The 23,813-nt window shown below is 37.8% G+C and overlaps 3 protein-coding genes across 3 annotated transcripts in view; 2 read left to right on the top strand and 1 right to left on the bottom strand.

Moving 5' to 3' along the window:
• Positions 1–16,883, top strand: part of LOC103507142 (tachykinin-like peptides receptor 99D) — a 27,480-nt gene extending 10,597 nt beyond the window's left edge. Inside the window, exon 6 of the mRNA XM_017443195.2 lies at positions 16,755–16,883. The gene's annotated coding sequence lies outside the window, so the exon portion shown is untranslated. The remainder of the gene's footprint in view (positions 1–16,754) is intronic.
• LOC103507141 (poly(ADP-ribose) glycohydrolase) overlaps positions 11,042–23,813 on the bottom strand; it is a 21,682-nt gene continuing 8,910 nt past the window's right edge. The window contains exons 3-13 of the mRNA XM_017443194.2: positions 23,531–23,647; positions 22,851–22,991; positions 21,927–22,180; positions 21,690–21,769; positions 21,238–21,394; positions 14,096–14,226; positions 13,596–13,670; positions 13,016–13,131; positions 12,129–12,607; positions 11,601–11,974; positions 11,042–11,430 (exon numbers count right to left, since the gene is read on the bottom strand). Coding sequence (XP_017298683.2) covers positions 11,042–11,430; positions 11,601–11,974; positions 12,129–12,607; positions 13,016–13,131; positions 13,596–13,670; positions 14,096–14,226; positions 21,238–21,394; positions 21,690–21,769; positions 21,927–22,180; positions 22,851–22,991; positions 23,531–23,647 — 2,313 coding nt within the window. The remainder of the gene's footprint in view (positions 11,431–11,600; positions 11,975–12,128; positions 12,608–13,015; positions 13,132–13,595; positions 13,671–14,095; positions 14,227–21,237; positions 21,395–21,689; positions 21,770–21,926; positions 22,181–22,850; positions 22,992–23,530; positions 23,648–23,813) is intronic.
• On the top strand, positions 19,760–21,104 carry LOC113466550. Its single transcript, XM_026822077.1, has 3 exons — positions 19,760–19,941; positions 20,292–20,551; positions 20,662–21,104. The coding sequence occupies exon 3, from the start codon at positions 20,689–20,691 to the stop codon at positions 21,073–21,075; it is 387 nt and encodes a 128-aa protein (XP_026677878.1). The 5' UTR covers positions 19,760–19,941; positions 20,292–20,551; positions 20,662–20,688; the 3' UTR covers positions 21,076–21,104.

Genomic DNA, 23,813 nt, shown 5'->3' with positions numbered 1-23,813 from the left:
CTCGGTTGTATGACCCGTCAAAAAATAAATAAATTAGAATTATAAAAAAATACTGATTTGATATTAATTAGTGCATGCTAATAGTTCACTAAGTAATTCAGAAGTCCCGTCCTTGTAATTTTGCATGCAAAGTAATAATAATAATAATAAGTTCATTGTTAACATCCAGAATCCTTTACAGACTTTTCTTTATATTCTTTATAATATCCCTCTAAGTACAGTAAGAAGTGAAAGGTTTCATGTAAAAGGGCCTATGTGTAAGAAAACATGATTCTGGGATAAATTTCCACATCACTGTATTAAAATGTCTCTCCTGAAAAGTAGCAAAAATCACATAGGCCGTTCTTCTTGGGAACGATATGTTTTACATGGTAACTACCTACATAAGTGCATACCTACCTATACCTAGCTATCTTTTAGCACAACATGCGATTTCAGCTTTATAAATAACAATTTTAAATTAACTGATAATATTTTTACTGTCTGATTCAGTGGCGTAGCGTGGTCTAAATTCAAGTGTAGGGCGTGTAGGGCACTAATTTTCATCATCCATGGTTCTTCATGGATTGGCATATATTTTTCGGATCTGACTGGGATAAAAAGGGATTTAGGGATTTTAAGGGATAATAATTTTTATTTATCTAATAAAAATACATTAATTATTTATTTAAAGTCAATATTTAAGGGTATTTTTGAGTGAAATTTCGAGTGTATGGCCGCCATACACGCCCTACATGGACGCTACGCCACTGGGGGAAACGAACTTCAAAAGAGGAGAAGTTGCAAAAGGAAAATACGGCTCAACAAATGTTTCTCTTGAGCCAACTAAATGGAAAGCCTAAAGTTAAAATTTAAAGTCAATATTTAAGGGTATTTTTGAGTGAAATTTCGAGTGTATGGCCGCCATACACGCCCTACATGGACGCTACGCCACTGGTCTGATTGTAAACTCTCTTCCTCTCTCACCCCCCCTTTTTTGCCATTGAAACAGTACAAAATTTTCATACAAACATATTTGATTTAAAACATTACAACCCAAAATAGATAAAATTGGAGCTATCGCCTGCCTTGTAAGTGCTAAGTTGCAGGTTCGATTCCCGCCCGAGGCGAATTTTGTCCTGAACAGATGAGGTTCGTTCTCGACACGGCTGGACTTCTTCTGTCCTGTCCTACTCTCTTCGATTTTGGGACAAAGAGACCTCTGCTCCGTTGTGACAGTTCCCTTCCCTCTATCAAAATTTCTCTCTCTCTCTCCCTCTCCCTCTCTCTTTCTCTTTCTCTCTCTCTCTCTCTTTCTCTCTCTCTCTCTTTCTCTCTCTCTCTCTCCCTCTCTCTCTCTCTCTTTCTCTCTCTCTCGCTCTCTCTCTCCCTCTCTTTAAAAAAAGTCCCAAAACACGTGCTGCATCCCCTTGTAAACTACAAAAACACATTTGTTTTATCCCCTTCAGGATTCAGGAATTATAGGACCAAAACCAAACAACCTTTTACCAAGCTTCATCCTGGGTGTATATTTTAGGCAATATAATAAACTTCATGGGGACCCCCCTGGGGGGCAGAAGAGGCATAGGGGGTCCCCCCCATAGGGGCCGAGGGGGCATAAGGGGTCACTAGAGTGGAAACATACTGCATTGGGCCCGTGGGAGCCTGCGGTTATGGAAAATATAATAGATTAGGTCGACGAGCATAATATGTTTTTGTAACCCCCTCGCCCCCTCCGAGGCTCTCGCCATGGAGGTGGAAGGGGCAGACCGATATTGTTTTTTTTTTTTTTCTAGATATTATTCTTTTGTTTATTAAGGCGTGAATTTTTTTGCGGTCTACCTACTGCGGGAAAGATATATAAAATTTCCACCAAAAAAACACCTACATACAGTTTTAACGGCAAAATGTAGGTACCTAGATTGTTTATTTATTTAGCCCCGTAAGGATAATTTCAAGGGCCTGTTTGATAGTTGATATTTCCGCGAAAAAAGAACTTGGAGATGAAAATTATTAAATTTATAACAGAAAAAAAATCAGCCGTTACCTGATGAAGGGGGAAGGGGCAGACCGATATTGTTTTTTTTTTTTTTTCTAGATATTATTGTTTTGTTTATTAAGGCGTGAATTTTTTTGTGGTCTACCTACTGCGGGAAAGATATATAAAATTTCCACCAAAAAAACACATACATACAGTTTTAACGGCAAAATGTAGGTACCTAGATTGTTTATTTATTTAGCCCCGTAAGGAAAATTTCAAGGGGCTGTTTGATAGTTGATATTTCCGCGAAAAAATAACTTGGGGATGAAAATTGAGACCCTATTCTAACCTGATGAATAACGACCGGTTAAATTCAAAGGTTTAAACCGGGCTAGTAATAAATCACTCCGTTAGAGGCAAGTATTTCAGCCAAAAGCTCCTTGTTCAACCGTATGACACAAATGTCTTTGTCATCACAAAGTTACACTACCAGGGCCGGAGGGTGAGTGTATAAAGAGTGCTTAACTTGGGCTAAAAACAGAGAGGAGAGCATAGAGCTTTTTAGCCACCTGCCTAATTAGTAATTAGCCAATCACACAATATTTGTGGCCATTTTTTGTTGTTCGCGCTGACCAATTTTGAGTCATCAATCCAGCAGTCCATATTGTCTTCCTCCCCAATTTCTATTCTATTCTATTCTACATATTCCCCCCCAATTTTTTTTCCTACAGCTACGCCTCTACATTACATACTACGGGGCACTTGATAAGGGAAAATATTTCGTTGGAAGAACCTGGACATTTTTCCCCCCCCCCCGAAAAAAAAAAAAAAAAAAAAAAAAAAAATGTGGTATGAATGACTGAACTCGGGAAAATAAGTCAAATGTCACTTTACTGACTTTACTGTACCTTGGCTAATGGCCCAAATCAGGAAGGGAGGGATGATTTACCTTTTTTTCTGTAAAACAAACACACAAAGTCACAAAAAAAACTGTACATGTTTTACTAGCACCTTTTATTTAAATAAATATTACGTAAGGTGTGTAGGTACAATTGAAGTACGTGTATAGCTGTATAATGTGCTAAAAGGCATTGAATTTATGACCGAGGGGTCTGTGAATCGAATACCAGTAGTGACATAAAATAATCAAACATTCGCCTCCTACAAGCAGTTAAATTAACTCTGTAGCAAATACTTTGCAAGTTTACTGTTGCTGATTTTTTTTTTTTTTTTTTTTTTTTAAATTAACCTTTTTGAAAAATCTTTTGAAGTTTTTTTTTTGTTTTTTTTTTTTTTTTTTTTTTTTTTTTTTTTTTTTTGCAGGGGGTAACTATAACAATAAAATTAGAGTCCTTGTCCCTGTTGGTGAAATTATTCAGCGTATTTTTTGGGAACGGCACCAGTTAAATTAACTATAATTATGGGTAGTAAAATAACAAAAACACCCGAGTTACTGATCAGGATAAGATAACATTATCATTCTGTTGTCAGGTGACGGGGTGTCAATATAAAGTTAATAATAGTCAATTTATATCATGATTGATTGTGTCAAAATAGGTCCCCTCCATTTCATTCCTTCTTCTCCTCCTCCTCCTCCTCCTCCTCCTCCTCCTCCTCCTCCTTCGCTTCTACTTTCTCCTTTTCCTAATTTTCTCCTTTTTCCTTTTCCTTCCTTCTACTCATTTTCATTGTCCTCCCTTTCTCTTCTTATTCTGCTCCTCCTCTTCTTCTTCTTTCTTCTCGTTTTTATTTCCCCTTCATTTCTCTCTCTCTGCCCTACCTCTTTCTCTAGCTTTTTTTCTCTCCCCTGTTCCTCTTTCTCTTTCTTTTCTCTCACCATGATTGACGTTGTTGTTCTTCTTGGTCTTCTTCTTCCTCTTTCTACACTTCTTCCTCCTTTCTCCCCTCCTTTGTGCCCTTTCCCTATCCTTTTCTTTGCTCTCCGTTTTACTCTCCCCCCCCCCCTATTCTCCCTCTAATATTTTCCTTTATTCAATTTAATTCTGTCGGTGTGTTTCAAAGCCATCGCATCAATTTTCTTTCGCTTCTCCTTTGAGCATATTACTTTTATATTATCTTCTACTCCTTCTTCTACTTTTTCTACTTCTTCATCTTCTTCTTCTTCTCCTCCTTCTTCTTCCACTTTTCGACTTATGAATTATTCTCTTCCTTTTTTTTCTCGTTCTCGTTCGCCTCCTTCTTCCTTCTCCTCCTCTTCTTCTTCTTCTTCTTTTTCCGCGTCTTTTGTCTTCTTCTTCTTTCTGTATTATTTAATAATACTCTTGTACTTCCGTCTCTATTAGATTTCTTTTGCTGCTTGTTTTGGTCCTCCTCTCCTCCTCTTCCTCCTGTTACTTGTCCTTCTATTATTTCTTCATCCTCCTTATTTTCAGTCCGTCATTTCTCTTCCCCCCCCCCTTCCTAGTTGTCTTTACTCAAGACTGAAAATTTCTATTAAATAAGAAACTTCCGTTAGAGCAGAAACCACGAACTTTCTAGCAGACGAGACGTCCCAATAGAATTCTCATGAGAGGTAATCGAAGCCTGGACCTTTTGCAGGGTAGAAGTGATCACTCTAAGTTTATTGTGAAGAATCCAAAGTGTTTATAATAAAAACTTCCGTCGTCAATACTTATTGTCTTTATTTCCAGGCTAAGGTCTTTATTCGAAATATTGAGGTTACACAATAAAGACTGACTGAGAAAATAATAAAATACAACCATCTGTTTCTCTCACAATCCTTTCTCTTCTTTATGTCTTCTTTTCCTTCTTTATGTCTTCTTTTCCTTCTTTATATCTTCTTCTCCTTCTTTATGTCTTCTTTTCCTTCTTTATGTCTTCTTTTCCTTCTTTATGTCTTATTTTCCTTCTTTATGTCTTCTTTCCCTTCTTTATATCTTCTTTCCCTTCTTTATGTCTTCTTTTCCTTCTTTATGTCTTCTTTTCCTTCTTTATATCTTCTTTTCCTTCTTTATAGCTTCTTTCCCTTCTTTATGTCTTCTTTTCCTTCTTTATAGCTTCTTTCCCTTCTTTGTAGCATCCTTATTCTTCGTCTCCTTTTTGTTTTTCTTCTTCCTACTTGAACTCTTGTCTTTTGCGCTCCCTACTCTCTCTCTCTCTCTCTCTGTCTCTCTGTCTCTCCTCTCTTTCTCTCTCTCTCTCTCTCTCTCTCTCTCTCTCTCTCTCTTTCTCACTCTCTCTTTCTCTCCAACATGCTTCCTAATGTCTCTGTTTTCTTCCTAACTTTGTCTTTTTTCCCCTTTATTGTCATGTATTTTCCTCTCTTTACCTCCCTTTTTTCGCCCATATTACTTTGACTTCCTCTTCCTTCATTCTGTCTTCCTCTTCTTATGTCTCTTTCCGTTCCCCTTCGTTCTCTTCTTGCTGTTTATCGTCCTCTTTTAGGTTTTTCTCCTTCCAATTTTGTCTCTTCCCATTTCTTTATGCTATTTTCTATATTTCTACCCTAGCTCCTTCTTTTTTAAAGGGATGAGAGAATGACATAAAAGAGGTAAAGGAAGAGGAGGAGGAGGTGTAGGAGGAGGAGAAGGAGGTCCTTTATTCAATTTAATTCTGTCGGTGTGTTTCAAAGCCATCGCATCAATTTTCTTTCGCTTCTCCTTTGAGCATATTACTTTTATACCTATTATCTTCTACTCCTTCTTCTACTTCTTCATCTTCTTCTTCTCCTCCTTCTTCTTCCACTTTTCGACTTATGAATTATTCTCTTCCTTTTTTTCTCGTTCGCCTCCTTCTTCCTTCTCCTCCTCCTCCTCTTCTTCTTCTTCTTCTTCTTCTTCTTCCGCGTCTTTTGTCTTCTTCTTTCTGTATTTAATAATACTCTTGTAGGTACTTCCCTATTAGATTTCTTTTGCTGCTTGTTTTGGTCCTCTTCTCCTCCTCTTCCTCCTGTTACTTGTCCTTCTATTATTTCTTCATCCTCCTTATTTTCAGTCCGTCATTTCTCCCCCCCCCTCCTAGTTGTCTTTACGCAAGACTGAAAATTTCTATTAAATAAGAAACTTCCGTTAGAGCAGAAACCAGAGCAGACGAGACGTCCCAATAGAATTCTCAAGAGAGGTAATCGAAGCCCGGACCTTTTGCAGGGTAGAAGTGACCACTCTAACTTTACTGTGAAATCATTCTTCCAGAGTGTTTATAATAAAAACTTCCGTCGTCAATACTTATTGTCTTTATTTCCAAGCTAAGGTCTTTATTCGAAATATTGAGGTTACACAATAAAGAATGACTGAGAAAATAATAAAATACAACCATCTGTTTCTCCCACAATCCTTTCTCTTCTTTATGTCTTCTTTTCCTTATTTATGTCTTCTTTTCCTTCTTTGTAGCATCCTTATTCTTCGTCTCCTTTTTATTTTTCTTCTTCCTACTTGAACTCTTGTCTTTTGCGCTCCCTACTCTCTCTCTCTCTTTCTCACTCTCTCTCTTTCTCACTCTCTCTCTCTCTCTCTTTCTCACTCTCTCTCTCTCTCTCTCCAATATGCTTCCTAATGTCTCTATTTTTCTTCCTAACTTTGTCTTTTTTCCCCTTTATTGTCTTATGTATTTTCCTCTCTTTACCTCCCATTTTTCGCCCATATTACTTTTACTTCCTCTTCCTTCATTCTGTCTTCCTCTTCTTATGTCTCTTTCCGTTCCGCTTCGTTCTCTTCTTGCTGTTTATCGTCCTCTTTTAGTTTTTCTCCTTCCAATTTTGTCTCTTCCCATTTCTTTATACTATTTTCTATATTTCTACCCTAGCTCCTTCTTTTTTGAAGGGATGAGAGAATGACATAAAAGAGGTAAAGGAAGAGGAGGAGGTGGTGTAGGAGGAGAAGAAGGAGGAGGAAAAGGCAGAGGAGGTTGAAATGTAATTTTCTATTTTCCCAAGTTTGCGTATTATTCTCAATAATATATCATGAGAGAATGAGATAGGAAAGAAAAAGCGTGTTAGGCACTAGGCCATACCCTCTTCGGATCTCTGTTGCCTTCCACGTATTTTACAACCGAATATTTGATCCGGCCCAAAATCTAATGTAAATTTTAGGTACCTACAATATATCATGAGAGAATGAGATAGGAAAGAAAAAGCGTGTTAGGCACTAGGCCATACCCTCTTCGGATCTCTGTTGCCTTCCACGTAGGTATTTTACAACCGAATATTTGATCCGTCCCAAAATCTAATGTGAATTTTAGGTACCTACTTTTTTTTTCAAGAGGTTTGATAGAAGGAATTGTAACAGCGGAGGTCTAATCGTCTCGAAATCGAAGAGAGGATAGGAAAAAGCCAGCCATTCCGATAACAAAGCTTACCTGTTTAGGAAAAGTTTGCTCTTGGCGGGAATCGAACCCGCAACTTAGCGCGTACAAGTTGCACTATCTTTCAAGATAGCTAGGCTGGATAAGGTTGGTTAATCCAATCATTTAGAGTCCCTACCTTTACTTCTTACATTTAGGTACCTATGAAAATCTATCACTCTGTATCTTTGCCGAATTTCAACCACAAAGCACTGAAGAGGAAATAAACGTACAACAAAACAAAGAACAAACAAAAACAAATATTACGGTGGTTGTTTTCAACTCTTCCCATGTTCTTTTCCATTAGTTTTCTTTTGTCCACAAACATCTATTTATGTTTTATCTTCGGATACAATACCGGGAAAGATGAAAACATGAAATTGTTAATAGTCCTGAAATAAAAAGATGAAAAATGACCTGTAGTTCCAACTCATGCAACCGAATGCATCATTTTTTTTCAAGAGGTTTGATAGAAGGAATTGTAACAGCGGAGGTCTAATCGTCTCGAAATCGAAGAGAGGATAGGAAAAAGCCAGCCGTTCCGATAACAAAGCTTACCTGTTTAGGAAAAGTTTCCCTTTGGCGGGAATCGAACCCGCAACTTAGCGCGTACAAGGTGCACTATCTTTCAAGCTAGCTAGGCTGGATAAGGTTGGTTAATCCAATCATTTAGAGTAGGTACCTTTACTTAATCATTTAGAGTACCTTTACTTCCTACATTTAGGTACCTATGAAAATCTATACTCTTTATCTTTGCCGAATTTCAACCACAAAGCACTGAAGAGGGAATAAACGTACAACAAAACAAAAACAAATATTACGGTGGTTGTTTTCAACTCTTCCCATGTTCTTTTCCATTAGTTTTCTTTTGTCCACAAACATCTATTTATGTTTTATCTTCGGATACAATACCGGAAAAGATGAAAACATGAAATTGTAGTCCTGAAATAAAAGATGAAAAATGACCTGTAGTTCCAACTCATGCAACCAAATGCATCGAGGTTCAAAGCACAAAAAACGATGCTGTTTGCTAGATAGGGAATGTTTTCAGCCCCAATAGCTTTCGTAGATTAAAAAGGATCGAAAAAAAGGTGCACCGTGCATCCTATATTATCAGAAAAACTGCTTTTTATCCTAACCACAGGTCATGTCAAAAGACTATAGAAGAATGTAAAAAGGTTGCAAAGTATGTAGATTGTAGGTAGTAGGTACCCACTCTACCTAGATGTAAATAATTATTGTACATTAGCTACATTCACAAGGTTTCTTTTGAAGTTTATCTAATGAACAAGGCACATTGCATACTCACCAAAGTTTCACGGCGTTCATACAATTTGGGAACTTTGGTCTTTATGGAGTGGTCCTTTTCATAGGAATTTTATTTTAGGTCAGAGAATTCAGAGATATATTTATTTATGTTTCGTCTTTCTCTCCTTTTCATTATTTCTCTTCCTTCTCCTTTCTTTTCCATACATTTACTCTCCATTTGAGGACTTTGTTGTGTTAATGGACCGTTTCTTACAACCTTCTTAAACCTACAATTCTTTTCGCACTTAGGCCATTTCGACCTCCTTTAGTGCCTCCTTGGTACTTATACAATGACGTTAAACCCCTTAAATAATAATAGTAGGTAGGTATGTATTCTAATTTGTCTTTTTTATTTAATAATGAAACATGTATCCTAGTTTGGCTTTCTTTAATAATGAAATGTGTATGCATTTTATTTTCCTTTAATAAATTTTATACTAAAAGTAAGAAATTGAAGTGTTTTTAATATTTTTCTGTAGGTTCTATCATCGGGGGGAGTTTACATATACCTTTTTTTCGTAATCGGGGGAATTTACATATGACCCTACAGGAAGTAATTTTGAAATCGGGGGAATTTACATGAAATCGGGGGAATTTACATTCGCCCCTTACAACCTCCTTAAACCTACAATGCTTTTCGCACTTAGGCCATTTCGACCTCCGCTTTAGTGTCTCACTAAAGACCATAGCGTCCTTGGTACTTATACAATGACGTTAAACCCCTTAAATAATAATAATAATAGTAAAATAATAAAAAATAATAACAACAAAAGAAAAGGTGTTATAAGCCGTTTCTGCAATTTCAACAATAACGGCGAGATGTATATCATAGGTAGGTAATGTGTGTATCACACTAAGGTAAGGTGTATCATAGGAGGTAATGTGTAATAATAAAAAATAATAACAACAAAAGAAAAGGTGTTATAAGCCGTTTCTGCAATTTCAACAATAACGGCGAGATGTATATCATAGGTAATGTGTGTATCAACTGTATCACACTAAGGTAAAGTGTATCATAGGAGGTAATGTGTATAGCAAGGTAAGTTAGATGGTAATGTCGACAGATATAATGAGGCTGTCCTCTAATATATGACCAAGACACAGATTGTTTCCCATCTCACGTGCCTGCTGGCATTACTGAGCAGCAAATGGGTTGGAAGTTTTTTCTTTTATTGTCCCCGTTCGGCAATTTTCGCCCCCCCATCAGCTATTTCACCCCCTCCAACAGTTTTTCCATCCCCTCTTTCAGCAGTTTTTTTCCGCCCAATCCGTTTTAATGTGCCCCCTCTCCGCCTTTGTTTTCTAACTTTGAAGAAGCGCTTGATTTAGTGGGGAGAAAGGAAGCGTGTTTATGGCCATTAAATTTAGTGGAGACATTTCCTTTTTCAGGTGAACTCAGCCTAGGAAAATAATTGTGAAAGGCGCGTTGAAAATTTTGAGGAAAAAAATAGAGAATACCTACTGTACTTACCGAGTTCTTTTGAGTGTCATAAATTTGGAATGAGAATGTTATTAATGGTCAGTTTGGCTATCCACAAGTTTTAGGGCTTTGCTGGGGGGCTTGCTTGGGCAACTTAAAATAAATATGCAACTGCTGGTAGAGGCTGAGTGGGCCCCGCAACAGCCAGTCACGGAATCAATCATTTGCATGGTGCAAATTTCTTGACCCCGCCGGGAATCGAACCCGGCTCTCCCGCGTGCAAGGCGAGCGCAGTGACCACTACACCATGGGAGCTGACAATTTTATTTATATTTTATAACTTTTTATTAATACTCCTCGAATAAGATTGAAAACCTGATAAGCCCTTTTAGAGAGAACCTGATTTTCTAATTTCACGATGAGCATTTGACTATTTTACTTAGCATGCTAAACATTACTTAGGATGGGTGTTCAAATTTTTCTGCGAGAGATACAATATCCCTAAAGTTGCTGTGGAGGAAAAAATCCCTATCGCCCAGACCCCAAAGTTTATCATATTTAATGACTACGCACCTTATTCAGTTCTCGTTCAATCGACCTCAGTGAGTATTGGGCCTTAGGATTACGCGCTACATTGACCGCGTCAATAGCTAGAACAGTGCACAGTTTACGTCCATAGATATCGCTGGGTGTCCAAGGTGCACCGTGCATCCTATATTATCAGAAAAACTGCTTTTTATCCTAACCACAGGTCATGTCAAAAGACTATAGAAGAATGTAAAAGGTTACAAAGAGGTACCCACTCTACCTATGTAAATTGTACATTAGCTACATCCACAAGGTTTCTTTTGAAGTTTATCTAATGAACAAGGCACATTGCATACTCACAAAAGTTTCACGGCGTTCATACAATTTGGGAAGCCTTTATGGAGTGGTCCTTTTCATAGGAATTTTAGGTACCTATTTTAGGTCAGAGAATTCAGAGATATATATTTATGTTTCGTCTTTCTCTCCTTTTCATTATTTTTCTTCCTTCTCCTTTCTTTTCCATACATTTACTCTCCATTTGAGGACTTTGTTGAGTTAATGGACCATTTCTTGCTAAACAGGTCTTGTGTGTTTTTGACAGGCGTTTCTGCTACACTACTATTGATAACATCAGGGCTAACACATCTATCTACACTTGTTTCATCATCTTCTTCGATTTGTATCACAAAATCCTGATTGTTCTTTACACTATCAATACGTACATTACCATTAGTTACAACTTGACATTTACTCGCACTTATAGTATTGGATTTACTTTCATTTCTATTTATGTTACTGAAAGCTTGATCTTGTCTACATCTTTCATTGGTAAAATAAGTACTACTATTCTGACTAATGCTTGGTGTAGTTTTACTACAAGATGAATTGTTAGCAGTTACTTCTCGAAGTTTATTTGGTTCACTCAAGTTCTCATTGAAAACATCAATCCTGTTAACCCTACTACTAACCTCACGATGACTACTATTCCTTAGTGACACTTCTTTACTATTTCCTGCATATACCTTTTCAAGCTCAGATATGTTACTTTGACAGTTGATATTCTTAATACTCGACGAAGTTTATTTGGTTCACTCAAGTTCTCATTGAAAACATCAATCCTGTTAACCCTACTACTAACCTCACGATGACTACTATTCCTTACTGACACTTCTTTACTATTTCCTGCATATACCTTTTCAAGCTCAGATATGTTACTTTGGCAGTTGATATTCTTAACACTCGTTTTCTTTCTAAGTAGCGCGGCTTCACTGGCTTCAATTTTCTGTAACATATCATCAATAGTGTCATTACTATCTATGACGTCACATGACCGATGACTACCATTCTGACTATGTGTAGTTGACTTGGTTATACTATTTCTATTACTAAAGCTGCTCGTACCACTACTGTAAAAACTACTACTACTTTTAGTGTTGAATCCTAAACTATTTCTCCAAGTGGTTTTACTATTACCAGGCCTGATAGAGTTCTCACTAAGATCTGGACTAGTATTTCGTTTGATTTTGACATCGCTGTCACCCTGTTTACCAGGTGATTTATCGGAAGATTTACCGGGTGAACCATCAGTTGAATCCTAAACTATTTCTCCAAGTGGTTTTACTATTACCAGGCCTGATAGAGTTCTCACTAAGATCTGGACTAGTATTTCGTTTGGTTTTGACATCGCTGTCACCCTGTTTACCAGGTGATTTATCGGAAGATTTACCGGGTGAACCATCTTGTTTGGAATTATTCAACACGACCGTATTGTAAAGAAACTCATACAGGGTGATACTCTCGTGACTTCCATCCCTCACGTGACTTTCATAACTAGCTAGTAAGGTAAACAATCTTCCCACATCCACCCTGTATTGCTTTAGCAGCGTGTACATGTCGTAGATGCCGTTCGTTAGTTCGGCGTTGCCAAACGTAAAATAAGCGATGCTAGCACTAGCTTCTCCAGCGGCCATTATTTGCAACAACGCTTTGAGTTGAACGTCTCCTTTGAAGGCACCGCAGCCCCAGTTCCCGGTAGCTACAGTGTTGCCACGTCTACTCGGATCTTCCTGTCCCCATGAGAAACCTACGTACGCCTGAAACAGAGATTTCGGATTTTTATTTATATTTTGTAAATGCAGTTTCAAGCCCCAGTTCCCGGTAGCTACAGTGTTGCCACGTCTACTCGGATCTTCCTGTCCCCATGAGAAACCTACGTACGCCTGAAACAGAGAGGTCGGATTTTCATTCATATTTTATAACTTTTTATTAATACTCCTCCAATAAGATTGAAAACCTGATAAGCCCTTTTAGAGAGAACCTGATTTGCTGATTTCACGATGATCATTTGTCTATTTTACTTAGCATGCTAAACATTACTTAGGATGGGTGTTCAATTTTTTCTGCGACTTCTGCGAGAGATACAATATCCCTAAAGTTGCTGTGGAGGAAAAAATCCCTATCCCCCCGAAATCCAAAGTTTATCATATTTAAAGACTACGCACCTTATTCAGTTCTCGTTCAATCGACCTCAGTGAGTATTGGGCCTTAGGATTACGCGCTACATTGACCGCGTCAATAGCTAGAACAGTACACAGTTTACGTCCATAGATATCGCTGGGTGTCGGGACGGCGTAGGCGGCTCCTGACAAGGAAATATAAGCTACACCTGGATATGACGCGAGAGAGGGGAACTGAGTTGAAGGAAAGAACGAGAGAGGGGAACTGAGTTGAAGGAAAGAACGAGAGAGGGGAATTGAGTTGAAGGAAAGAACGAGAGAGGGGAATTGAGTTGAAGGAAAGAAAGGATATAGGTGAGGATAGGATTGAGATGAAATAATTCTGGTCCTTAGGGCCGGATATTTCGATGAAGAAAAAGTTCTGGTCCTTAGGGTCGGATATTTTGATCAAGAAAAATTCTGGTCCTTAGGGCCGGATATTTTTTTACCAAGAAAAGTTATGGTCCTTAGGGCCGGATATTTCGATGAAGAAAAAGTTCTGGTCCTTAGGGCCGGATATTTTGGCAAAAAAGTTCTGGTCCTTAGGGCCGGATATTTTTTCAAAAAAAGTTCTGGTCCTTACTGGGTGTCGGATCTTTATAGTTTCCTGTCCATGTAAAACTACGCGAGTACCCTTCGTAATCGTTGTACCGCTCTACACCTGAAACATGGAGACGAAATTAAAAGAATTTCTAGAGAATTTTATTTATTTTAAAAAAAAAAGTGCAGCAATTGCCAGCCTAGTTAGCTTGGAGGGTAGAGCGTCTGCCTTGTAAGCGCTAGGCCGCGGGTTCGATTCCCGCCCAGGGCTGATTTTATCCTGAACGCACAATGTTCGTTCTCGAACGGCTAGCTTTTTCCCACCCTGTCCTCCTTTCTTCGATTTCGGGACGATAAGACCTTAGCAGTTACAGTTCTCTCTATCAAACCCCTTAAAAAAATAATATTATGTAATAATAAAATAAGGCACACAACCTACAGGGTTTTCTTGAAATTTAGGACACACCATCTTTAGGTGTTTCTTGTAAATTAAGACACATTCTCTATCTCTATAGGGTTCTCTTATATTAATACTTAGGAGCTTACCTGATACAATAAGGGCCTCTGTAGAGTTCAAACATTCCGTGAACAACTGAGCCACTATGAGTTCAGGACAGATGACAAACCGGATCTCTTCTTGAACTCCTCCGTAGCCTAGCACTCCACCTCCGACAAATCTGGTGACACGAACAACAATAGGTATAAAACGAACATTAGATCAATACCCGAATAGATCTACAATTCGATGAACTCCATAAAAAAATAAGTCTCATAAATTGTTAAAAAAAGAAGTTACCCATTGACCTTTGTACTAGGTTTTAATCTTTGTCCTTAGTTTGTGTACTAATCCCATCGCCAAATTAATGCTTTGTAATTTATAACATTTGTGTCTGACTTTAGTATACTGTGTCAATTGGCAACTCAATAGTTGAGCAGTTCGTCTAATAAAAGATTGATTTATATACCTATACCTCTCTTGACAAGGTTGCTGGATACAAATTTCATTCCTAGTTCTTCGAAACGGAATTGGAAAAAAGTGGGAGAAAGGCAGAGAGAAAGAGAAATGAGAAAATAAATTACCACAAAGAATAGATCATGAAAGTGAGTGCTAAACAAGTCAACAGTCAGTTCGCAAAGTTTGTGAATATTCTTGAAAAACAAAATACATTTAGGACATTTGTGTCTGACTTTAGTATACTGTGTCAATTGGCAACTCAATAGTTGAGCAGTTCGTCTAATAAAAGATTGATTTATATACCTACCTATACCTCTCTTGACAAGGTTGCTGGATACAAATTTCATCTATGACGGAAGCGAAGAGGGAAGGAAGACAGGATAGGAGAAAGTCACCCGTTCCGAGAACGAACCTCGGAAAAGTGTTTAATAATAATAATAATAACCCTCCAAGTTAACTAGGCTAGCTTAGTGAAAGATTAATAGTTTAATAGCCATTCTCATAGTCCAGTAGATTCATCGCCTCATTTCGTCCACAGGCTGGAGGATTTTAAATGACCTAAATTCTCCGTTTTAAAAGAAGAAGAAGAAGGAAAAAAAAACTGAAAATATGAACAATGGTGTGCGAATTTACTCAATAGAGTTTGAATTCGACCGATTCACCTGGACTAAGCGGGACAAAAATGGTCCCGATTCTAACTCGTTCGTTGGATGGGTACAATTTCTGAATTTCCCGTTCGTTAGAGTGACGAAAGAAAGTGGAGGACGAAATGCGGATTTCAATAACGGTACGACACGAACTGTGCAATTGGTAAGTTTTCTGGGAAATGAAGTTAATGCTTTGTTAATTAATATTTAGTTTCATAAAGGGAAATTTTAACTCTCGGTACTTGCTCAGAAGTCACGTCAATGGAAACTTGTTATACTTTTATAGTGTTACTATAGGGATAAGTTAAGAAGCTTTCTTTTTCATTGCCGTGGCTTCTGAATAATTACCAAATTCTCTTTTTATTTGAGAGTAATAGCGCGTATGCCTTATGAGTGCTAGGTCGCGGGTTCAATTCAAGCCCGCGGCGGATTTTATCCGAACAGATAAGGTTTGTTCTCGGAAAGGCTGGCTTTCTCGTTCCCACAGTTGGTAACAGTGTGGTAGACCTGGTATGGACCAACATGGAGTTATGCTCGGATGTAGTGGACCTCACTGTCTCCGCGGACTTTCTAACTTCGGATCATCTGCCTGTGGTACTTAATCTGGACTTCAAGTGGGGCACTGAAAACATAACCGCGCTTGATATGTACGATACAAATGAGGAAATAACTCGCTTCATATGGTGTGAGGAGAAATCACAGGATTTTGCTAGGCTTATGAATGGAGTTCTTTTGAGTGTCATAAATTTGGAATGAGAATGTTATTAATGGTCAGTTTGGCTATCCACAAGTTTTAGGGCTTTGCTGGGGGGGCTTGCTTGGGCAACTTAAATATGCAACTGCTGGTGTCTGCCTTGTAAGCGCTAGGCCGCGGGTTCGATTCCCGCCCAGGGCTGATTTTATCCTGAACGCACAATGTTCGTTCTCGAACGGCTGGCTTTTCCCCACCCTGTCCTCCTTCTCTCTTCGATTTCGGGACGATAAGACCTTAGTAGTTATAGTTCTATCAAACCCCTTAAAAAAATAATATGTAATAATAAAATAAGGCACACAATCTACAGGGTTTTCTTGAAATTCAGGACACACCATCTTTAGGTGTTGCTTGTAAATTAAGACACATTCTCTATCTCTATAGGGTTCTCTTATATTAATACTTAGGAGCTTTGAGCTTACCTGATACAATAAGGGCCTCTGTGAACTGCTGGTAATCCTCAAAGACAAATGCCCTCGTTAGCAGAGTTATAGTTTATTCTGAAGTGTGTTGTAAATTATTTCGTAGCTCTGTTTGGACAAAGCAAATGGTTATAAATTAAATTTCCCCAAAAACGCTCTGTAGAAGGTAGCCAGCCTAGTTAGCTTGGTTGGTATTGCATCTGCCTTTTGAGCGCTAGGCCGCGGGTGCGATTCCCGCCCGGCGCGAATTTTATCCTAAACGGATGATGTTCGTTCTCGGAACGGTTGGCTTTCTCTTATCCTGTCTTCCTTCTCTCTTCGATTTTGGGACGATAAGACCTTGGCAGTTACAGTCCCTTCTATAAAAAAAAAGGTAATAATAAATCTCAATTAAATTAACTAACCCTCATCTGTTCGATTCTGTTCGCAGGCAGCACGCAGCACATATCACGGCAACCGTCCTACACCGAGGTCTCTGAACTGACGGCCGTGGAGTACCCCAACCGAGCCAAGGGGTTCAAGGACCGACGAAAAGTGCTGGCCAAGAAGAGAAACGGGGACGGCGTAGGCGGCTCCTGACAAGGAAATATAAGCTACACCTGGATATGACGCGAGAGAGGGGAACTGAGTTGAAGGAAAGAACGAAAGAGGGGAATTGAATTGAAGGAAATAACGAGAGAGGGGAATTGAGTTGAAGGAAAGAAAGGATATAGGTGAGGTTAGGATTGAGATGAAATAATTCTGGTCCTTAGGGCCGGATATTTCGATGAAGAAAAAGTTCTGGTCCTTAGGGTCGGATATTTTGATCAAGAAAAATTCTGGTCCTTAGGGCCGGATATTTTGATCAAGAAAATTTATGGTCCTTAGGGCCGGATATTTCGATGAAGAAAAAGTTCTGGTCCTTAGGGCCGGATATTTTGGCAAAAAAAGTTCTGGTCCTTAGGGCCGGATATTTTGATCGATGAGAAAAGAGAAATCCTAGTTCTTCGAAACGGAATTGGAAAAAAGTGGGAGAAAGGCAGAGAGAAAGAGAAATGAGAAAATAAATTACCACAAAGAATAGATTATGAAAGTGAGTGCTAAACAAGTCAACAGTCAGTTCGCAAAGTTTGTGAATAGAAAAACAAAATACATTTAGGTTCGAGTAAGGAAGGAACCACTATGACCATGGCTTCTAAATTACCTGATCTGTAAATATTTATTACATCTTCATCTAAATACTTATCAATATTACATTACCTACCTACTCTATTGTATTCAATGAATGAAATCTTACATACTTACATGTCAAGTAAATACATTACTCATTTATGTGTACTTAAGTCGTACAATCTATTTTGTCAATAACATGTATTTTTATTTTCTTTAGGAATTGAACTTCTTCCAAGGGAATGTTTCACAGCTCCAGATGTTCTTACATGTCAAGTAAATACATTACTCATTTATGTGTACTTAAGTCGTACAATCTATTTTGTCAATAACATGTATTTTTATTTTCTTTGGGAATTGAACTTCTTCCAAGGGAATGTTTCACAGCTCCAGATGTCCTCACATAAAATGAATGGTTTTTGGGAGAGATATTGTTTTAAAGACAAGGACTTTCAATTTACAACAGTCATGCTACTTTGCAATACAATAGTACCTACCGAAACATGTAGATATTTTTTCAATTCTAAAGAAAAAAATATTAACAAAAAAGCACAAACAATGGACTAAATTAAATATGAAAATTAAAATGTCTGAAATTTTCATGAAATTATACTTCATTATTTAAAAAACAAATAAAATCAAATGCGCTATCAAACTAAACTTATGAGTAAGAATTAAAACAGTAAAAAGTTTTCTCTTAGAAAAAGTTGTAAATAAAATTTCCCAGTACAGGAACAGAATCAGAGGAAGAATATTTTTAGGCAAGAATGAGGAATAATAAATATGGGAAACATGACCATATCTGAAGACGTCTTGTAAAGACGCTTGATTAGACAATAACCATTGTAAAATCAAAGAAAAGCAATTCCCCCTAGTCTTAATTTTTAAATTTAATTAATATTCATAGCCATGCTTTCAACATTAAAAAGAAGGAAAAAATGTTCTCTATCATCGCGAACTTTTTCAAAGCCAACATTAATAAATGGACAAACTTTTTGATGAAGACTTGTGTTCTCTATAAGTTTCAATTTTTAGGTAAGAATGAGGAATAATAAATATGGGAAACATGACCATATCTGAAGACGTCTTGTAAAGACGCTTGATTAGACAATAACCAATTGTAAAGTCATAGAAAAGCAATCCCCCCTAGTCTTAATTTTTAAATTTAATTAATATTCATAGCCATGCTTTCAACATTAAAAAGAAGGAAAAAATGTTCTCCATCATCGCGAACTTTTTCAAAGCCAACATTAATAAATGGACAAACTTTTTGATGAAGACGTGTGTTCTCTATAAGTTTCAACGAATTACCAAGTTTCAAAGTGTTCAAAGTTTGTATGAAGTTTTCAATAAATCCATTTTATGGGGTTTTAGCTAAATGTTTGAAAATGCTATTAGAAGATTTATTAGAAAACAGAGTGAAGGAAGTTTTCTCTAAAAGAAACACTTAGCTTGTCGTAGATATTGCTAGACATCTTAAAGATGGGTTGTATTTCTTGTTAGGCAAGAATTCAACATGGCTTACTCATTTCACTTTCTAATTTCTTTGCTGAAATAGTCTGTTATTTTCCTATTTTTCGAACGAGCTGCATTATTCTTATCAGTTTTTCTTATTTTCGGAGAATCATTGGGTCCTGGTCCATTATTACTGAGATCATCACTTGTGTCCATAATTTGAATTTCTTTCTCTAGTTCGTCACATTTCATGTCTTTCCTTGAACGTTCCAAATCAGCCCAACTATTTCGTTGAATTCTCTTAAACAATTTAATCTCCTCGGATTCTCCAATGCCTGATGTATCATTTACGGATGTGTTGGTTTTGTTTGTGGATTTATTAAGACTAGTATCACAGCTATTCCTTTTATTCGCTTGTGTGAGTTTACTTTCGTTATTGACATTGTTGTTTTTACTGTCAGATTTCCTGCTTGGTTCACTCACACTATCTTCATCTTCACTGAATATATCTTGAGTATTCTTCACTATTTTATCATTACTGAAGTTTTCTACAGTTTTTACATCGTGTGAGTTTACTTTCGTTATTGACATTGTTGTTTTTACTGTCAGATTTCCTGCTTGGTTCACTCACACTATCTTCATCTTCACTGAACATATCTTGAGTATTCTTCACTATTTTATCATTACTGGAGTTTTCTACAGTTTTTACATACCTTATAAACACGAGGCCGCGGGTTCGATTCACGCCTGGGGCGGATTTCATCCTGGATGGATAATGTTCGTTCTCGGAACAGCTGGCTTTCTCCTATCCTGTCTTCCTTCTCGTGCGAATTTACTCAATAGAGTTTGAATTCGACCGATTCACCTGGACTAAGCGGGACAAAAATGGTCCCGATTCTAACTCGTTCGTTGCATGGGTACAATTCCTGAATTTCCCGTTCGTTAGAGTGACGAGAGAAAGTGGAGGACGAAATGCGGATTTCAATAACGGTACGACACGAACTGTGCAATTGGTAAGTTTTCTGGGAAATGAAGTTAATGCTTTGTTAATTAATATTTAGTTTAATAAAAGGAAATTTTAACTCTCGGTACTTGCTCAGAAGTCACGTCAATGGAAACTTGTTATACTTTTATAGTGTTACTATAGGGATAAGTAAGGAAGCTTTCTTTTTCATTGCCGTGGCTTCTGAATAATTACCAAGTTCTCTTTTTATTTGAGAGTAATAGCGCGTATGCCTTATGAGTGCTAGGTCGCGGGTTCAATTCAAGCCCGGGGCGGATTTTATCCGAACAGATAAGGTTTGTTCTCGGAACGGCTGGCTTTCTCCTATCCTGTTTTCCTTCTACCCCTTTACTTTTTCAGGAAAACCACAAATCTTCCTCGTCCGAAACTCCGACCTAGAAACGTATCAAAAACACTTCATTCTTAACATCCTCCTATCCAACTCTAACAATCCGATTGATCAAGATTCATTCAACCAGTTGAAGATAAACTCAACCAATAAGATTGCTCTAAACTTGTCCAAACAGAGAGATATTAATTTAACCAATAAGATTAATCAAGATTCATTCAACCAGTTGGGTCAAAATTCAGCCAATAAGAGTGATCCAAAATCATTAAAACTCTAAACTTGTCCAAACAGAGAGATATTAATTTAACCAATAAGATTAATCAAGATTCATTCAACCAGTTGGGTCAAAATTCAGCCAAGAGTGATCCAAAATCATTAAATGAATTGAAGATAAACTCAACCAATAAAATGGCTCCAAACGTACCTAACCAGTTTGGTCTGACATACCAGTTTTTAGCGTCAACAAACATAGCGCCAGCATTCCATCTCCTAACTCAACAATCAAACATCCCCTATCCAAGGTCACAAGTTTTCACCAATCACCTCCCACTGAACAACTCAACTACCGGCACGCTCGTGGGCCACATTTACGTGAGAGTGAAATTGAAAGCATACGATAGATGCATTGTGAGTGCGCTACAACAGTTCACAGCTCACGCTCAGAATGGGGAAGCATTGGGTAGTTTGAAAACGACGTGCAGTACGGTGAAAATGTTCGCACAACGCTTCCTGAGAGCGCTCAAATATTTTCTGCGAGAACAGAAGGAAGAACTTCGCTATGTAGGAGAGAAATAATAAAAACGAGGTTTAAACTCTGCCTGAAAGCCTAGATAGCTTGGTTGGTAGTGCGTCTGCCTTATAAACACGAGGCCGCGGGTTCGATTCACGCCTGGGGCGGATTTCATCCTGGATGGATAATGTTCGTTCTCGGAACAGCTGGCTGAAGGAATCACTTACTTATTGGCAAAGTCCACCTGTAGAAGACCCCGTTGGTTTTCTATCATCCCCTCCGAGGAGATAAACAAGTCAGGCAGTTTCTGTCTGGAGTCTCCCCAATGGGGAAGTTGACTATGGGGTAAGTAGCGTCTCGAGTATGTTACTAAACCTGTGGGGTCTGAAAACAAGGAAAATCCTCGATGAAAACAGTCTAAATCATAGCTCAAGAAATGTAGACTCTGTGACTACTTGACTAGTGGGTATCACACTAGGCTTGCATACTGGAGGTTGTAGGTTCCATTCCCCCCGGGGTCGAATTTTTTTCTGCCCTGTGCTTGGAGTTTGAGGTGCACTCAGCCCCGTGCGTCATTACCAGTGTAAAAAACATTAATGGCACATGGACATTGACAAAAGGTGTAAAAAGGCTTTACCAAGATAAAACATTCTTATGAAAAAATTAAAATTTAACATACCTTTAGTGGTAACTCGAACGAAATAGTTGATCAAACACTTCAGCTTCTCACTAACACACGAACTTTGGGCTTGGAATAGTCTGAAAAATAAATAGATTAAATAAAAATATTTATTATTTTATTTTGTCAAGGGTCTAGCTCTATGTTTACCTTGCCCTAGGGATCAATTTATTTTAAAGTACACGAACAGAATTTGTCCTCCTTTTTGTGCAATAAAAGAAAAAATTGTGACTTTACCTGCTAAAGTTAATGCAAGGGAAGTTGGCATATTGGGACTCGGGTTGGTTCGAGTTCCTACGAGGATATGTACACAAGAATGCATTGGCTAACAAAGACGCTATCTGTAACTGAGACAGTGTGATGGAATGATTGGAATGGGCTTTAAGCAGAGGAATACCACACTGGAGAACATTGGGTAGACGCAGGGCGAGGTTGATGATCTTGGGTAGGAGCTGCTTGAAGAAGATGTCCGTTTCTAGCTGATCTAACTCCTGAAATTGGAGAAGTTGTTTTACGTCAATAAACCTGTCTCAGTGACATAGTGGTAACTGAGACAGTGTGATGGAATGATTGGAATGGGCTTTAAGCAGAGGAATACCACACTGGAGAACATTGGGTAGACGCAGGGCGAGGCTGATGATCTTGGGTAGGAGCTGCTTGAAGAAGATGTCCGTTTCTAGCTGATCTAACTCCTGAAATTGAAGAAGTTGTTTTACGTCAATAAACCTGCCTCAGTGACACAGTGCTCAAAATGCTCGCCTGGTAAAAGGAGGGCACAAGCTCAATCCCAGCCAAGGCATGGAATTTTATCACAATAAAATTATAATATTTAAGAAATGGACCACATTAAAATGGAGCTCCAAGGGTTAGGTGGTAGAGAACGCCATCAACATTAAGCTCACCCCATGGTTGTGCCTTCAAATAAAGTGTCAATTACCTATGTTTTAAAATTCAAATTAATGCTTGGATAAAAATAGAACAAATATTTAAGAAATGGACCACATTAAAATGGAGCTCCAAGGGTTAGGTGGTAGAGAACGCCATCAACATTAAGCTCACCCCATGGTTGCCTTCAAATAAAGTGTCAATTCCCTATGTTTTAAAATTCAAATTAATGCTTGGATAAAAATAGAACTTCACAGGGAATGAAAATTTTCTCACCGTTCGAAACAAATAGTGCAGAGCAGGGAATTTCCATTTCTTGTTATTGTAGGAACAAATGACTTCCTCTAATTGTTTACTATTGGTGATGGGACGGAGCAAAGCTTCCTGTATCACTTCCCAACGCTTCCTCACAGTATTCTGAAATGAAAGAAGAGGAAAGAAATGAGAGAAAAAGTCTAACAATGAGAGAAAATTAAATAAAAGAAAGTAAAAAAAAAATATGAAATTCTTATCAAGGGTTCCACAGCACTCTCATCAGTTTAAGAAAAAGTCTAACAATGAAAGAAAATTAAATAAAAGAAAGTAAAAAAAAAAATAAATGCAAATAATTATCGGAATAATTATTTAGAAAAGAATCTTCACAAATTAAATTATAAATTTTAAAATTTTTAAAAATTTCGAATCTCAATTGTCTTTTTAAAATTTATAAAAAAAAAAACTTATGAAATTCTTATCAAGGGTTCCACAGCATTCTCATCAGTTGGAGAATGTGGGTTTGAATCCCAACCAGAGCAGACTTTCCTGACAATGTTTTGACCACTGAAAATAACATTGATGACCCTGAGTTGATTATTTATTTATTTATTTAATTTTTAATAGTAGGTACCGGTCCTACATAAGTCCTAGATGTACAATTGTACATATTGTTTCAATTATTATCTAGGGCAGAATTTTACCTCTTCTAATTGAATAAGACTTTTCTGGGAGAAAGGTAAATGGACATGATGCTTGGTCCACGTCTCATCTGTATGCTTCCTGTAGGGTTTTGGAACACTGTCAGGACTCACTGGGAGCTGAAATTGAAAACATAGAAAATTTATTAAAGTGTGTCCCTGTCCGACACATTTTTTATACTGTGGTTTACATGCACCCTCCATGATCTCATGTTTAACCTTTTGCGTACAGAATCAATTTCATCAAAATCGCTCCAACGGTAGGATTCATGTCCCACATGAACCT

The sequence above is a fragment of the Diaphorina citri genome, unplaced genomic scaffold (genome assembly GCF_000475195.1).
Source record: "Diaphorina citri unplaced genomic scaffold, Diaci psyllid genome assembly version 1.1 scaffold291, whole genome shotgun sequence".
In the NCBI taxonomy this organism is placed as follows: domain Eukaryota; kingdom Metazoa; phylum Arthropoda; class Insecta; order Hemiptera; family Psyllidae; genus Diaphorina; species Diaphorina citri.
Note: the sequence above shows the minus strand (reverse complement) of the source record. Positions and strands in the feature narration are given on the sequence as shown.

What these genes read in the sequence shown, in the direction of transcription:
- LOC113466550 (XM_026822077.1), top strand. Translation starts at nt 20,689, where the DNA reads ATGGCTCCAAACGTACCTAACCAGTTTGGTCTGACATACCAGTTTTTA.